This window comes from Diceros bicornis, chromosome 24 (assembly GCF_020826845.1).
Source record: "Diceros bicornis minor isolate mBicDic1 chromosome 24, mDicBic1.mat.cur, whole genome shotgun sequence".
Taxonomy (NCBI): domain Eukaryota; kingdom Metazoa; phylum Chordata; class Mammalia; order Perissodactyla; family Rhinocerotidae; genus Diceros; species Diceros bicornis.
This window is the reverse complement of record NC_080763.1, coordinates 3356652-3374218: the sequence shown is the minus strand read 5'-3', so window position 1 is coordinate 3374218 and position 17567 is coordinate 3356652. Positions and strand designations below refer to the sequence as shown.

At 41.5% G+C, this 17567-nt stretch overlaps 1 protein-coding gene across 2 annotated transcripts in view; it reads left to right on the top strand.

Annotated features, from left to right (window-relative positions):
• Window positions 1–880: 880 nt before the first annotated feature.
• Window positions 881–17567, top strand: part of FERMT2 (FERM domain containing kindlin 2) — a 92840-nt gene continuing 76153 nt past the window's right edge. For both annotated transcript variants that reach the window (XM_058566925.1, XM_058566924.1), the window contains exons 1-2: window positions 881–964; window positions 1291–1456. In XM_058566925.1, coding sequence (XP_058422908.1) covers window positions 1300–1456 — 157 coding nt within the window. In that variant the 5' untranslated portion in view covers window positions 881–964; window positions 1291–1299. The remainder of the gene's footprint in view (window positions 965–1290; window positions 1457–17567) is intronic.

The window sequence follows — 17567 nt, the reverse complement described above, 5'->3', positions numbered from 1 at the left end:
CCCCGAACCCCTCTCTCCAGCTCCCGGCGTGCGGCACCTCTCACCGCCCGGAGACTTCTGGACTCGCTCCAGGTGTGGGGAGGGGGCGGGGGACTTGGTTCCCCGAAAACGACCTTGCCCTGGGAATTTCCTGTGGCCCTGTCTCACGGACAAGCCCCCTGCTCCGCCTGGGAGCGCACACACCCACCGCCCCGGGCCATCGCAAAGCCAAAGCCCCGAGCGCCCGGAAAGCACCCCGCCGCCCATCCGTGCCCCCCTCCTCAGGTCCCGGCGCCGAGAGCCCGGATGTTGGATTCCATCCCTGCGCCCGGTCCTTCATTTCCATAAAAGGGCAGCGGCTCCGCGGGCTCTGATTGCCGCTGCTGCCGCCTCCCCCCCCTCTCCGCCTCCCCCGCACAGCTCGCGCCCCGCCCCGCCCCGGCGCGGCCCCCACCCTCCCCCAGCCCCAAGCGCGGCGTCCACCCCTCGGCCCCCCGCCCCGAGCGCGGTACCCCACCCCCAGAACCCCACCCTGAGCGCGGCCGTCCCGACCCCGTCGCCCGCCCTGAGGGCGGCGGCCCCCCGCCACGAGCGCGTCCCCCCCCTCCGACCCCGCCCCGAGCGCGGCCCCTCCGACCCCCCACTCCCCGAGCGCGGCCCCCCACCCCCGCCCCGAGCAAGGCCGCCCCCCCCGTCCCCCCACCCCCGCCCGGAGCTCGGGCCCCCCACCCCGCCCTGAGCGCGGCCGTGGGGGAGGGGTGTGGGGCCGGCCGGCCCTGGGCGCTCTCGGCGGCGGGGGAGGGAGCGCGAGCGCTGCCCGCGCCGGGCTGGACTGAGGGGCGGGGAGCAGGGGTGGAGCGCGGGCAGGCAGCAGAGGGGCTGCGGCGGCCGGAGTCCATTAGTCGCTGCGGCTGAGGAGGCAGCGGACGCCGCCGGCCTCGCGCCTGTGCCGCGCGAGCCTCCGGCCGGGAGCGCGAGGAGCGCGGTGAGGGCCGGGCCGGCGGGCACCGAGGGAGCGTGGGGAGGCGGGTGCTGAGCCCGGGGCGGCGCTCTGGGCCGGCGCGGCCCTCGGGCGGCAGGTGAAGCCCGCCGCGGTCCGCTAGGCGGGGGCGCGGGGCCGGGGTGCGGGCCGGGGCGCGGGCGCCCGCAGGGAAGGGGCGCGGGGCGCATGATTCCGTCCCGCTCGCCGCCGGATTCGGCGGAAATCCCGGCCCTCCGCTTTCTCCCCCCCGCGCCGACTGCCACCTCGGTGGGATTTGCCGGCCTTCGGGGGAGTGACGCTTACGAGAGCCATTTCCTCCGTGCGCGCAGGAAGGAGCCATGGCCCTGGACGGGATCAGGATGCCAGATGGCTGCTATGCGGACGGGACGTGGGAACTGAGCGTGCATGTGACGGACCTGGACCGCGATGTCACCCTCAGAGTGACCGGGGAGGTGCACATCGGAGGGGTGATGCTCAAGTTGGTGGAGAGGCTCGGTGAGTAGCATCTCGGCCGGGTCCAAGTAACGACCTTCCAGGCGGGGGGAGGGGAGACTTACGCTGGAGGAGGGGGATTTTGGAAATCTTGGTTGGCATCTTGCAAATACTATGTGAAAAAGGTAAGACTTTTCAGTAGTTAAGCAAATAGACCTTTTTCTCTTTGTATTTTGTTTTTGTTTTGTTAATCTCTGAAATATTCATAATATGGTGATTGCAGCCTCCCATTTAATAAACTTAATTGCGTAGTTACTGGGGAAAACTCCTTAATTCTTCACGTTAAAGGAAATGAGAAGGCACAAGAGAACGTTGGGGGGGATATTACAGGGTTTGTGATTATCAACTATTTATCTGTAGAGTATTTGAAAGTTGGTGACGTTTGCTATTGAGGATGATGCAAAATCTATTTAAGAATAAACTGTACTGGAAAATGTGCAGCTTCTGGCGCCAATACGAAGGTTTTAGAGCTGTGATACTACGTGATGGAGTGTATTAAAATGTTCCAGTCATCCACTCTTAGAAGGGGTGGGGCAGTATTTGACTATCTCTAGTCTGCGCTTTGAGTAAGCTATTTCGAGCTTTCGATTTTATCTTAACAACAAGCTAGTGAAAGAATTTTGTGTTAAAAAGCCGACATTATTAAACTAATTCGAGATTGACAGTATTTGCTTGCGTACAAATATATATTGGATTGATTTAAAACTGACTCAGTTTTACATAATAGGGTATCCAACAATATGAAGTGTAGAAATTTTGCAGTACATGTTTTGTTTATGATAGTGAAACCATTTTCAGCTGAAAGAATCAATTGAAATCATTCAGTAGATGATTTTATCACAAGATAAATGCTCGGAGGACCGTCTTGCTGAGCTTTAATGTGCCTTTGTATGTAATATAGTTCTGATAAGGCGATGTGTGTGGCATTGTCTTTTTAGGCTTTTTTGGGCATCTTAACACAGCATTCATTCTTTAAGCTATTCTGGAAAAGTAGAGGAGTAGTTACTTATCAGGAAATGTATTTCTTACCCAGGGATTGTTGTATACCTTCCATATACAGTTTCCAAAATGGTGCCTTGATGCAATTTGCAAAATAAGGCAGAATTCGTTTAGGTGGATCTTGTTTGTGTCTCTGCGGGAAGGTGAATAATTGAAGGGCCAAAAGAAACTCCTTACGAGATACCCTTCCGCTGAGGACTGCGTTATTTGACTCTCTGAGAGCCCAGGAAAGAGAGCCCCCCTGGGTAGCCCTTTGAAAATGAGATTTTGGTGTATTGTTTATACAATTAACTTGTTGTTAACATTGTTCTTAACTGATTTGATTAAATCAGTCACTGTTTGCAAAATATTTGTGAATCTCTTTTGTCCAGCACTAGTGTGGGATTATTTAAGGAAGAAAATATCAAATAGAATTGTTGATATTTCATTTTCAAAGGAAACGACTATTTGCATCAGAGATTGCTTTATATATGCAAAATGAACCTTATTAATATACTGGTTTTAATAATAGATGTTTCTGATTGTGAAAAAGGAGCTGTTGAAAGTGACCAAGACAACTTGTGGTTGGTGAAAGCCAGTCTTTATCTAATTAATAAGTAATGGCTTCTGTATTTATGTTGCATTGATTAGAACTGTTTATTACAAAATCACAGGCATAAACAGAAATATAGAGAATTAACTATTTGCAGACAGATCTGATGTTAATTTTAAGTAACTATAATCTTCATCTTTTAATGTTGATGCATTTTTAATTTTTTATGCAGTGAAAAGAAGCCCAACAAGGTAGGAAGTGCTGTGTACCTGGAAACCTTGTGTCTTTCTTCAACTGAACCAGTACTGATCTTGTATTTTGGCTTCCAAATAGAGAGTGCTTTTCAGCATAATTCTGACTTTCCTGTTTGGTAAAAGCAGAGCTAAACTGTTTTTTGCTCCTGATTTTAGGATTAGATACTTGGAATGGTAAGCTATTTTGTTACCTATTAGCGAGTAAATAGAGGAGAAATTCAGGAAGGCAGCGTTCAGAACTTACAAACCAGGCTAGTCAAATTAGAAAAGAATTTTAGGGGCCGGCCCTGTGGCTTAGTGGTTGGGTGCCCGTGCTCCGCTACTGGCGGCCCGGGTTCAGATCCCGGGCGCACACCGACGCACCGCTTGTCTGGCCATGCTGAGGCGGCGTCCCACGTACAGCAACTAGCAGGATGTGCTACTACGACATACAACTATCTACTGGGGCTTTGGGGGGAAAAAGGGAAAAAAAGGAGGAGGATTGGCAATAGATGTTAGCTCAGGGCCCGTCTTCCTCAGGAAAAAGAGGAGGATTGGCATGGATGTTAGCTCAGGGCTCATCTTCCTCACACACAAAAAAAAGAAAAGCACTTTATAATTCTTCAGCGTTGCCTAAAACTGGCACGGCCTGCCTTCTGAAGCCGTACATTGTGTCACTGAAGGTATCAGAGGGCAGTGTGGATGGCTACTTATCAATAGCTTAGGTAGATCAAAGCAGCTTGCAGTGTCTAGATGAGAAAAGGTGTAGATCATGGTAGGGATGAGATGGCACAGGGTCTCATGTCTCAAGGTGTTGCAGAGCGGGGATGGACAGTTAGCTGAACCAGGCACCTGTGGCCTGGGAGCAGTTATGGTGCCACGGAACAGAAGGTATCGCAGCCTTCTCCTCCATCTTCAAACTCCGGATGCCTGTCTCATGCCCTTCTTATTCTTAGTGGCGTGTGTGTGAATACCAAAAGCTTTATGTTTTAAGGCTGTCTTCCCATGTAATCGGTGATAGCAGTTATTTTCCTGGGATTGATAGATTCTTTGATCCCTTTCCTTGACATTGTATTAAAATTTTCTGTGTATGTGCATACGTGGAATTTTCTGGGAAGAGGCCTCTTTGCTTTCATTAGATTCTCAAAGAGGTCTATGATCAAAAAAAGGTTATGACACAACTCTGGTTTGGTGCTTGAAGGTCAGCCTTATTATGAAGGTAGACTGTTCGTCCCAGTTTAGGCACTTTGGTTAGGCAAGCCAAAAAAGTAAAGAACGCTTCCTACTCTGTGTGAGCAACATCTTCGTATTTAGTTAGAATTTTATAAGAGAACTTTGCACTTTAGTTAAGGTCATTAAACCATGATTCTTAGATTTATGGCTTTAAGTCAAAGATCTGAAAGGTCCCTTTTAAATCTTAGTATAAAACACATTTGTCATTCTGTACTAATCTTTTAAAAGAAAGAGTATATGCCAGGGAGAAGTGGGCTTTAGGAAATTATATCCTGACGTCACAGAAACTTTTTGCATCTGTGACTTAGTCTAGGCTGATGCTAGACAAATAATCTCAACATCGAACCCCTCAGTGTTTATACCTCATTCTGAAAATGAAAAATTATTTTCACCGTTTTATTTTTTGAAAATCTAGATCGAAAGCTTTAAATAGAATTTCTAAAATTTATTGCACTTTTTTAAAAAAAATTTCAAATCTGTATACTGTTTTTTATTTTAAAGAAAAGAGCTAAAATATAAAATGTCAGAGATAAGGATTATAGAAATACAACATTAGAGAATAAAATTAGAAAATAATTGTATTAAAAAAAAATTTTTAAGGAAGAGGCCCAATTTTATGGGATTCCCTCATGTTCCTGTGGAGATCTTTGAGAAGTATTAAAACCGTTCTGTTCAATAGGGTTCAGAGCTTAGTGCTGAGGATTCTCAATGCCAGGAAGATGCTTTGTTTCACTGTGTTGTTTTAGTATCACTTTATAAAAATTGTTTTTTGTTGTTGTTGTTGAGGAAGATTCGCCCTGCGCTAACATTTGTGCTGGTCGTCTTCTATTTTGTGTGTGAGTCACAGCATGGCCACCAATGAGTGGTGTAGGTCCGAGCCCAGGAACTGAACCTGGGCCGCCGAAGTGGAGTGTGCTGAACTTAACCACTAGGGCACAGGGTCAGCCCCTAAAATTGTCTTTTTTAAGCTTTGTACAATTAAATTTTTACCTTCCTGTAAAAATTCATATTAGTTGGAGAGTAAGGAATTTGTTGTAACATGGAACTCACTGAATGGAAGTGTCCAGTCAATAGCTATATGAGCTTGGAGGGAGAAAGACGCTATGTGATTTCTGTTTCTTCTGGCTCTGATTCTATGAGTAGAAGAAGGTAGAAGTTGGGTTAGATCAGGGTAAATAATAATCCAGAGAAAAAAATGCAAGTTGGGGGACTCAGGAGTAACTAAAAAGAAATGTATGGGGTTGACTTAGATTTCAGGTATGTGTTTCTGAATATAGCCTTGAGAAAGAAGTCATCCTTGCTTTACAGTGTGTCGTGTTCTTGCCATAATAATGAAATAGAGTGCACTTGTGTTCGAGTTGCATGTTGGGATCAAGTTAGGTTGTGAAGTTAGCACGTGACCAAAAAAATAGGTTTTAGTTAAAATTACCCTTAAAAATCACTTAAAATGATCATAAAGTATGATATACATTCATTCCATCTCACGGAAGTGTAAAATAGCTAGTTTTTCCTTCAGAAACTTGAAAAATAAATTTCTTTAGTTGAGCACCAGATGAAGAAGTTGGCTTGTGTTAGGGGCTCTGTTGCACAAAAACACTTTAAATACTGTGATCAGAGCTTGGCACGATGCACACAGGGAGAGAAGCACATGTAACTGGACAGCTTCCTTCTCCTACTTTTGCTTAGTGCTCCTTGGGGAAGGTATGCTTGTTTAGTGGAATGGTGTCTATGCTGTTGAAATCCTCAATTTTTCTCCCTGAGGGCTTATGGTTGAATTCATGGAAATAAAATGTCTACATGATGCAACCTCACTGCATTCATAGTGAAATATATTAAGATTATAAAAAATTTTTTAAATCTTTTAGGAGGGGGGGAGAAACAGTTAATAGTGAAACCCTATATATTAAAGTGAATTAGGGGCCACCCCGGTAGTGCAAGCAGTTAAGTGCACTCGATTCGCTGCAGCGGCCCGGGGTTTGCCAGTTCAGATCCCGGGCGAGCGCTGACGCACTGCTTGTCAAGCCATGTTGTGGCGGCGTCCCATATAAAGTGGAGGAAGATGGGCATAGATATTAGCCCAGGGCCAGTCTTCCTCAGCAAAAAAAAAAGAGGAGGATTGGTAGGTGTTAGCACAGGGCTGATCTTCCTCACAAAAAAAAAAAAGGGCTGGCCCCGTGGCTTAGCAGTTAAGTGCACACGCTCCGCTACTGGTGACCCGGGTTTGGATCCTGGGCGTGCACTGAGGCACCACTTCTCGGGCCATGCTGAGGCCACGTCCCACATACAGCAACTAGAAGGATGTGCAGCTATGACATACAACTATCTACCGGGGCTTTGGGGAAAAAAAAAAAAAGGAGGAGGATTGGTAATAGATGTTAGCTCAGAGCCCGTCTTCCTCAGCAAAAAAAGAGGAGGATTAGCGTGGATGTTAGCTCAGGGCTGATCTTCCTCACAAAAAAATAAATAAAGTGAATTAGAATTTTAGTTAAATGTGTACTATCTGATAGCAAGTTTACTCAGTGTTTAGAATACTGTTAATGATCCATAGGAATTGGACATTGAATTTTATCTATTTCTTAGCAAATTTTAAGCTCCTTAAAAATAGAGGACAGTATGTAAATTTTACTAAAATTCTCATAGCACCTAATAAAGTATGAGCTATTCCTTGGATACATTATGTGTTGTTTGGTGCCATGTTTTTTTTTTTTTTTTTTAAAGATTTTATTTATTTATTTTCTCCCCCCAAAGCCCCAGTAGATAGTTGTATGTCATAGCTGCACATCCTTCTAGTTGCTGCATGTGGGACTCGGCCTCAGGATGGACGGAGAAGTGGTGCCTCGGTGCGCGCCCGGGATCCTAACCCCGGGCCACCAGCATCGGAGCGCGTGCACTTAACCACCAAGCCGTGAGGCCGGCCCATGGTGCCATGTTGTATACCATTTTTTAAAAACCACCAAATACTCTTTGATTCCAGCTAGAGTTATTTATAGAAGCACTGAAAAGAATATATCTGATTTTTTAATTCAGTTTCTTACAAAAGATCTTGTTGGAAATGTCTAATAGCTATTGAAGAAAACAGAAAAAATTTAAAGTTTTACCTTTTATCTTCTGTCAATTTTTTGACATTTCAGACTTATAAGTTCAAGAATAATAACAGTGAACACTGTATAATCTTCATCTAGATCACCAGTTAGCATTTTGTCATTTGATTTCTCTGTACACATGCTCACACACATTTTTTTTATTGTGAAATTTTTTTTGTACATTATTATTTATCAGTCACCATATAAGTGCATCCCTCCACACCTTGTGCCCATCCCCCACCCCCCTAGCTCCTGGTAACCACCAAACAGTTCTCTCTGTCCGTGTGTTGGTTTATCTTCCATATATGAGTGAAATCATGGACTGTTTGTCTTTGTCTTTCTGGCTTATTTCACTTAACATAATACCCTCCAGGTCCCTCCATGTTGTTGCAAATGGGACGATTTTGTCTTTTTTTATGGCTGAGTAGTAGTCCATGGTATATATATACCACATCTTCTTTATCCACTCAGCAGTTGAGGGGCACTTGGGTTGCTTCCATGTCTTGGCTATGGTGAATAATGCTGCAGTGAACATAGGGGTGCATAAGCCTCTTTGGATTGTTGATTTCAGGTTCATTGGGTAGATACCCAATAGTGGGATACCTGGATCACAAGGTATTTCTATTTTTAATTTTTTGAGGAATCTCCATACTGTTTTCCATAGAGGCCGCACCAGTTTACATTCCCACCAGCAGTGGATTAGGGTTCCCATTTCTCCACAGCCTCTCCAGCATTTGTTGCTTTTTGTCTTGGTGATTCTAGGCATTCTCATGGGTGTAAGATGATATCTTAGTGTGGTTTTGATTTGCATTTCCCTCATGATTAGTGATGTTGAGCATCTTTTCATGTGCCTATTGGCCATCTGTATATCTTCTTTGGAGAAGTCTTTGTTCATTTCCTCTGCCCATTTTTTGATTGGGTTGTTTGTTTTTTTTAATTCAGTTGTGTGAGTTCTTTATATATTATGGAGATTAATCCCTTGTCAGATATATGGTTTGCAAATATTTTTTCCCAGCTGGTGGGTTCCCTATTCATTTTGATCCTGGTTTCATTTGCCTTGTGGAAGCTCTTTAACCTGATGAAGTCCCACTTGTTTATTTTTTCTTTTGTTTCCCTTGTCTGAGTAGACATGGAATTCAAAAAGATCCCTTTATGGCTGATGACAAGTAGTGTACTACCTATATTTTCCTCCAGGAGTTTTATAGTTTCAGGTCTCAGCTTCAGGTCTTTGATCCATTTTGAGTTAATGTTTGTGTATGGTGAAAGAAGATGGTTTACTTTCATTCTTTTGCAAGTGGCTGTCTGGTTTTCCCAGTAGCATTTATTGGAGAGACTTTCCTTTCTCTACTATATGTGCTTAGCTCCTTTGTCAAAGATTAGCTGCCCATAGATAGGAAGTTTTATTTCGGGCCTTTCAGTTCTGTTCCATTGATCTGTGTGTCTGTTTTTGTACCAGTACCATGGTGTTTTAATTACTATCACTTTGTCGTATGTTTTGAAGTCAGGGACTGTGATGCCTCCAGCCTTGTTCTTTTTCAGGATTGCTTTAGCTATATGGGGTCTTTTGTTGCCCCATATGAATGCTAGTATTCTTTGTTCTATTTCTGTGAAGAATGTCCTTCAGATTCTGATTGGGATTGCATTGAATCTGTAGATTGCTTTAGGTAGTATGGACATTTTAACAATGTTTATTCTTCCAATTTAAGTGCATGAAGTATTTTTCCATTTCTTTATGTCATCATTGATTTCACTCAGTAATGTCTTATAGTTTTCATTGTATAGGTCTTTCACTTCCGTGGTTAAATTTACTCCTAGGTATTTTATTCTTATTTACTCCTAGGTATTTTATTCTTTTTGTTGCAATTGTAAATGGGATTGTCTTCTTGAGTTCTCTTTCCGTTAGTTCGTTGTTGGTATATAGAAATGCAACTGATTTCTGTAAGTTGATTTTGTACCCTGCCACTTGGCTGTAGTTGTTGATTATTTCTAATAGTTTTCCAATGGATTCTTTTTTTTTTTTTAATTTTTATTTATTTACTTATTTTCCCCCCAAAGCCCTAGTAGATAGTTGTATGTCATAGCTGCACATCCTTCTAGTTGCTGCATGTGGCACACGGCCTCAGCATGGCCGGAGAAGTGGTGCGTCGGTGCGCGCCCGGGATCCGAACTCAGGCCGCCAGCAGCGGAGCGCGTGCACCCAACCGCTAAGCCACGGGGCCGGCCCTCCAATGGATTCTTTAGGGTTTTCTTTCTTTTTTTATTTTTTTGTGAGGAAGGTTCGCCCTGAGCTAACATCTGCCAATCCTCCTCTATTTTTTGGCTGAGGAGGACTGGCCCTGGGCTAACATTCGTGCCCGTCTTCCTCTACTTTATACAGGACGCTGCCACAGCATGGCTTGACAAGCGATGCGTCGGTGCGTGCCCAGGGTTCCGAACCGGCGAACCTTGGGCTACTGCAGTGGAGCGTGCACACTTAACCGCTTGCGCCACCGGCCCGGCCCCTTTAGGGTTTTGTACATATAGGATCATGTCATCTGCAGACAGCGAGAGTTGCACTTCTTCGTTGCCTATTTGGATTCCTTTTATTCCTTTTTTTTTGCCTAATTGCTCTGGCCAGAACCTCCAGTACTGTGTTGAATAAGAGTGGTGAGAGTGGGCACCCTTGTCTTGTCCCTGTTGTCAGAGGGCTGGCTTTCAGTTTTTCCCCATTGAGTATGATGTTGGCTGTGGGTTTGTCATATATGGTCTTTATTATGTTGAGGTACTTTCCTTCTAGACCCATTTTGTTGAGAGTTTTTATCATAAATGGATGTTGGATCTTGTCAAAAGCCTTCTCTGCATCTATTGAGATGATCATGTGGTTTTTATTCCTCGTTTTGTTAATGTGGTATATCACATTGATAGATTTGGTGATGTTGAACCATCCCTGTGTCCCTGGTATAAATCCCACTTGATCATGGTATATGATCTTTTTAATGTATTGCTGTATTCGGTTTGCCAGTATTTTGTTGAGGATTTTTGCATCTATGTTCATCCAGGGATATTGTGTAGTTTTCCTTCTTAGTATTGTCTTTGCCTGGCTTTGGTATCAGGGTGATGTTGCCCTCGTAGAATGTGTTGGGAAGGGTTCCATCTTCCTCTATTTTTTGGAATAGTTTGAGAAGGATAGGTATTAAGTCTTCTTTGAATGTTTGGTAAAATTCTCCAGAGAAGCCATCTAGTCCTGGACTTTTATTTTTTGGGAGGTTTTTGATTACTGTTTCAATCTCTCTACTTGTGATTGGTCCATTCAGTTTCTCTATTTCTTCTTGATTCAGTTTTGGGAGGTTGTATGAGTCTAGGAATTTATCCATTTCTTTAGATTGTCCAATTTGTTAGCATATAGTTTTTCATAGTATTCTATAATCTTTTGTTTTTCTGTGTTATCTGTTGTAATTTCTCCTTTTTTATTTCTAATTTTATTTATTTGAGCCTTCTCTCTTTTTTTCTTGGTGAGTCTGGCTAAGGGTTTGTCAATTTTGTTTATCTTCTCCAAGAACCAGCTCTTTGTTTCATTGATCCTTTCTACTGTTTTTTTAATTTCAATTTCATTTATTTCTGCTTTGATTTTTATTATTTCCCTCCTTCTGCTGACTTTAGGCTTTGTTCTTCTTTTTCTAATTCTGTTAGGCGTAGTTTGAGGTTGCTTATTTGGGCTTTTTCTTGTTTGTTAAGGTGGGCCCATATTGCTATGAGTTTCCATCTCAGGACCGCTTTTGCTGCATCCCATATGAGTTGGTACGGTGTATTTTCATTTTTATTCATCTCCAGATATGCTTTGATTTCTCCTTTAATTTCATCGATGATCTGTTGGTTGTTTAGTAGCATGTTGTTGAGTCTCCACAGCTTTGTCACTTTCCCAGTTTTTTCCTTGTAGTTGATTTCTAACTTCATGGCATTATGGTCTGAAAAGATGCTTGTTATGATTTCAATCTTCTTAAATTTATATAAGCATGCCTTGTTTCCCAACATATGGTCTATTCTTGAGAATGTTCCATGGGCGCTTGAGAAGAATGTATAATCTGCTGTGTTTGGATGGAGTGCTCTGTATATGTCTATTAAGTCCATCTCATCTAGTTTTTCATCTAGGTCCATTATTTCCTTATTTATTTTCCATCTGGATGATCTGTCCGTTGATGAGAGTGGGGTGTTAAGATCCCCTACTTTAATATCTCCTTTTAGGTTTGTTAATAGTTGCTTTATACCTTGGTGCTCCTGTATTGGGTGCATGTATACTTAAAAGTGATATGTCTTCTTGGTGGAGTGTCCCTTTTATCATTATATATTGCCCCACTTTGTCTCTCATTACCTGTTTTATCTTGAAGTCAACTTTATCTGATATTCGTATCGCAACACCTGCTTTCTTTCGTTGGCCATTAGCTTGGAGTATATTCTTCCATCCTTTCACTCTGAGCCTGTGTTTGTCTTTAGAGCTGAGATGTGTTTCCTGGAGGCAGCATATTGTTGGGTCTTGTTTTTTAATCCATCCCATCACTCTGTGTCTTTTTTTTTTTTTTTTATTGATATTTTAATGGTTTCTAACATTGTGAAATTTTGGGTTGTACATTTTTGTTTGTCCATCACCCCATATATGACTCCCTTCACCCCTTGTGCCCACACCCCACCCCCACTTCCCGGGTAACCACAGTCCAGTTTTCTCTGTCCATGTGTTGGTTTATATTCCACATATGAGTGAGATCATACAGTGTTTGTTTTTCTCTTTCTGGCTTATTTCACTTAACATAATACGCTCCAGGCCCATCCATGTTGTTGCAAATGGGACAATTTTGTCTTTTTTTATGGCTGAGTAGTATTCCATTGTAAATATATACCACATTTTCTTAATCCAATCGTCAGTCGAGGGACACTTAGGTTGCTTCCACTTCTTGGCTATGGTGAATAATGCTGCAATGAACATAGGGGTGCATAAGCCTCTTTGGATTGTTGATTTCAGGTTCGTTGGATAGATTCCCAGTAGTGGGATGGCTGGATCATAGGGCATCTCTATTTTTAATTCTTTGAGGAATCTCCATACTGTTTTCCATAGAGGCTGCACCAGTTTGCATTCCCACCAGCTGTGTATGAGGGTTCCTGTTTCTCCACATCCTCTCCAACATTTGTTGTTTTTTGTCTTGGTGATTATAGCCATTCTAACGGGCGGGCGTGATGTGGTATCTTAGTGTTGTTTTGATTTGCATTTCCCTGATGATTAGTGATGTTGAGCATCTTTTCATGTGCCTATTGGCCATCTGTATATCTTCCTTGGAGAAGTGTCTGTTCATTTCCTCTGCCCATTTTTTGATCGGGTTGTTTGTTTTTTTGTTGTTCAATTGTGTGAGTTCTTTATATATTATGGAGATCAACCCCTTGTCAGATGTATGTTTTGCAAATATTCTCTCCCAGCTGGTTGGTTGTTTGTTCATCTTGATTCTGGTTTCATTTGTCTTATAAAAGCTCTTTAGTCTGATAAAGTCCCACTTGTTTATTTTTTCTTTAGTTTGCCTAGTCTGGGTAGGCATGTCATCCGAAAAGATTCCTTTAAACCCAATGTCAAATAGTGTGTTGCCTATATTTTCTTCTATGAGTTTTATAGTTTCAGGTCTCACCTTCAGGTCTTTGATCCATTTTGAGTTAATTTTTGTGAATGGCGATAGCACATGGTCCACTTTCATTCTTTTGCATGTGGCTGTCCAGTTTTCCCAACACCATTTATTGAAGAGACTTTCCTTTCTCCATTGCATGTCCTTAGCACCTTTGTCGAAAATTAGCTGTCCGTATATGTGTGGTTTTATTTCTGGGCTTTCAATTCTCTTCCATTGATCTGTGTGTCTGTTTTTGTACCAGTACCATGCTGTTTTGATTACTATTGCTTTGTAGTATGTTTTGAAGTCAGGAATTGTGATGCCTCCTGCTTTGTTCTTTTTCTTTAGGATTTCTTTAGCTATTCGGGGTCTCTTGTTGCCCCATATAAATTTTAGTATTCTTTTTTCTATTTCTGTGAAGAATGTCATTGGGATTCTGATTGGGATTGCATTGAATCTGTAGATTGCTTTAGGTAATATAGACATTTTAACTATGTTTATTCTTCCAATCCACGTGCATGGGATATCTTTCCATTTCTTTATGTCATCGTAGATTTCCCTGAATAATGTCTTGTAGTTCTCATTGTATAGGTCCTTCACCTCCTTGGTAAGATTTATTCCTAGGTATTTTATTCTTTTTGATGCAATTGTAAATGGTATTATCTTTTTGAGCTCTCTTTCTGTTAGTTCATTATTAGCATATAGAAATGCAACTGATTTTTGTAGATTGATTTTGTACCCTGCAACTTTGCTGTAGTTGTTGATTGTTTCTAACAGTTTTCCAACAGATTCTTTAGGGTTTTCTATATATACAATCATGTCATGTGCAAATAGTGAGAGTTTCACTTCTTCGTTACCTATTTGGATTCCTTTTATTCCTTTTTCTTGCCTAATTGCTCTGGCCAAAACCTCCAGTACTATGTTGAACAGGAGTGGTGAGAGTGGGCAGCCCTGCCTCGTTCCTGTTCTCAGAGGAATGGCTTTCAGTCTTTCCCCGTTGAGTATGATGTTAGCTGTGGGTTTGTCATATATGGCCTTTATTATGTTGAGGTACTTTCCTTCTATTCCCATTTTATTGAGAGTTTTTATCATAAATGGATGTTGTATCTTGTCAAATGCCTTCTCTGCGTCTATTGAGACGATCATGTGGTTTTTATTCTTTGTTTTGTTGATGTGATGTATCACGTTGATTGATTTGCGGATGTTGAACCATCCCTGGGTCTCTGGTATAAATCCCACTTGATCATGGTGTATGATCTTTTTAATATATTGTTGTATTCGGTTTGCCAATATTTTGTTGAGGATTTTTGCATCAATGTTCATCAGCGATATTGGCCTGTAATTTTCTTTCTTTGTATTGTCTTTGTCTGGTTTTGATATCAGGGTGATGTTGGCCTCATAGAATGATTCAGGAAGTGTTCCATCTTCCTCTATTTTTTGGAATAGTTTGAGGAGGATGGGTATTAAATCTTCTTTGAATGTTTGGTAAAATTCACTGGAGAAGCCGTCTGGTCCTGGACTTTTATTTTTTGGGAGGTTTTTGATTACTATTTCAATCTCTTTACTTGTGATTGGTCTATTCAGATTCTCCATTTCTTCTTGGTTCAATTTTGGGAGGTTGTATAAGTCTAAGAATTTATCCATTTCTTCTAGATTGTCCAATTTGTTGGCATATAATTTCTCATAGTATTCTCTTATAATCCTCTGTATTTCCATGGTATCCGTTGTAATTTCTCCTCTTTCATTTCTAATTTTATTTACTTGAGCCTTTTCTCTTTTTTTCTTAGTTAGCCTGGCTAAGGGTTTGTCTATTTTGTTTATCTTCTCGAAGAACCAACTCTTTGTTTCATTAATCCTTTCTACTGTTTTTTTGGTCTCAATATCATTTATTTCTGCTCTGATTTTTATCATTTCTCTCCTTCTGCTGGCTTTGGGCTTTGTTTGTTCTTCTTTTTCTAGTTCTGTTAGGTGTAATTTAAGGTTGCCTATTAGGGCTTTTTCTTGTTTGTTAAGGTGGGCTTGTATCGCTATGAGTTTCCCTCTCAGGACCGCTTTTGCTGCGTCCCATATGGTTTGATATGGCATGTTATCATTTTCGTTTGTTTCCAGATAGTTTTTGATTTCTCCTTTAATTTCATCAATGATCCATTGGTTGTTCAGTAGCATGTTGTTTAATCTCCACATTTTTGTCACTTTCCCAGTTTTTTTTTCCTGGTTCATTTCCAGTTTCATAGCCTTATGGTCTGAAAAGATGCTTGTTATGATTTCAATCTTCTTAAATTTATTGCGGCTTGCTTTGTTTCCCAACATATGGTCTATCCTAGAGAATGTTCCATGCGCGCTTGAGAAGAATATGTAGTCAGCTGTTTTTGGGTGGAGTGCTCTGTATATGTCTACTAGGTCCATCTCGTCCAGTTTTTCATTTAAGTCTAATATTTCTTTATTAACTTTTTGTCTGGATGATCTATCCGTTGCTGTAAGTGGGGTGTTAAGATCCCCTACTATTATTGTGTTGTTGTTGATTTCTCCTTTTAGGTTTGTTAATAGTTGTTTTATGTACATTGGTGCTCCTATGTTGGGTGCATATATATTTATAAGTGATATGTCTTCTTGATGGAGTGTCCCTTTTATCATTATATATTTCCCTTCTTTTCTTTGTCTTTCTTAACCTGTTTTATCTTGAAGTCTACTTTGTCTGATATGAGTATGGCAACACCTGCTTTCTTTTGTTTGCCATTAGCTTGGAGTATTGTCTTCCATCCTTTCACTCTGAGCCTGTGCTTGTCTTTAGTGCTAAGATGTGTTTCCTGAAGGCAGCATATTGTTGGGTCTTGCTTTTTAATCCATCCTGCCACTCTGTGTCTTTTGATTGGAGAGTTCAGTCTATTTGCATTTAGGGTAATTATTGATAATAGGAGGGCTTATTGTTGCTATTTTATCGTTCATTTTCTGGTTCTTTTGCATTTCTTTTGTTTCTCATCCCGTGTGTTTTGGACTAGCAATTTAGTTTGGTAGTTCTGTATGGTGGTTCTCTTAGTTTTCTCTGTCTTTATCGTGTGTGATTCTGTTCTGATTATTTGGTTAGTGGTTACCATGAGGTTTGTATAAAAAATCTTGTGGATGTGATAGTCCATTTTTTTTTTTTGTATACTTTTATTGATATTTTAATGGTTTCTAACATTGTGAAATTTTGGGTTGTACATTTTTGTTTGTCCATCACCCCATATATGACTCCCTTCACCCCTTGTGCCCACCCCCCACCCCCACTTCCCGGGTAACCACAGTCGAGTTTTCTCTGTCCATGTGTTGGTTTATATTCCACATATGAGTGAGATCATACAGTGTTTGTCTTTCTCTTTCTGGCTTATTTCACTTAACATAATACGCTCCAGGCCCATCCATGTTGTTGCAAATGGGACGATTTTGTCTTTTTTTATGGCTGAGTAGTATTCCATTGTATATATACACCACATTTTCTTAATCCAATCGTCAGTCGAGGGACACTTAGGTTGCTTCCACTTCTTGGCTATGGTGAATAATGCTGCAATGAACATAGGGGTGCATAAGCCTCTTTGGATTGTTGATTTCAGGTGCATTGGATAGATTCCCAGTAGTGGGATGGCTGGATCATAGGGCATCTCTATTTTTAATTCTTTGAGGAATCTCCATACCGTTTTCCATAGAGGCTGCACCAATTTGCATTCCCACCAGCTGTGTATCAGGGTTCCTGTTTCTCCACATCCTCTCCAACATTTGTTGTTTTTTGTCTTGGTGATTATAGCCATTCTAACGGGCGTGATGTGGTATCTTAGTGTTGTTTTGATTTGCATTTCCCTGATGATTAGTGATGTTGAGCATCTTTTCATGTGCCTATTGGCCATCTGTATATCTTCCTTGGAGAAGTGTCTGTTCATTTCCTCTGCCCATTTTTTGATCGGGTTGTTTGTTTTTTTGTTGTTCAATTGTGTGAGTTCTTTATATATTATGGAGATCAACCCCTTGTCAGATGTATGTTTTGCAAATATTCTCTCCCAGCTGGTTGGTTGTTTGTTCATCTTGATTCTGGTTTCATTTGTCTTATAAAAGCTCTTTAGTCTGATAAAGTCCCACTTGTTTATTTTTTCGTGATAGTCCATTTTTTGATGGCCTCTTATTCCCTTAGAGTAAGTCGATTCGATCCCTTTCCTCTTTCCCTTCTAAGTTATTGTTGTCACATCTTATTCCTTCTTGTGTTGTGAGTTCGTGTTTAACATGATGAGGTTATATTTATGCTTGGTGCTTACTTTCCCTTGATCTTTGGTTTTATATTTAAGTGTTTGCTAATCTATTTTGATAGAGGACTGCAATTTTTCTGGTTCTGTCGTCCTATTTTCCTCCTTGTTCAAAACTTTGAATTGCTTTCTCTTTTTTCCC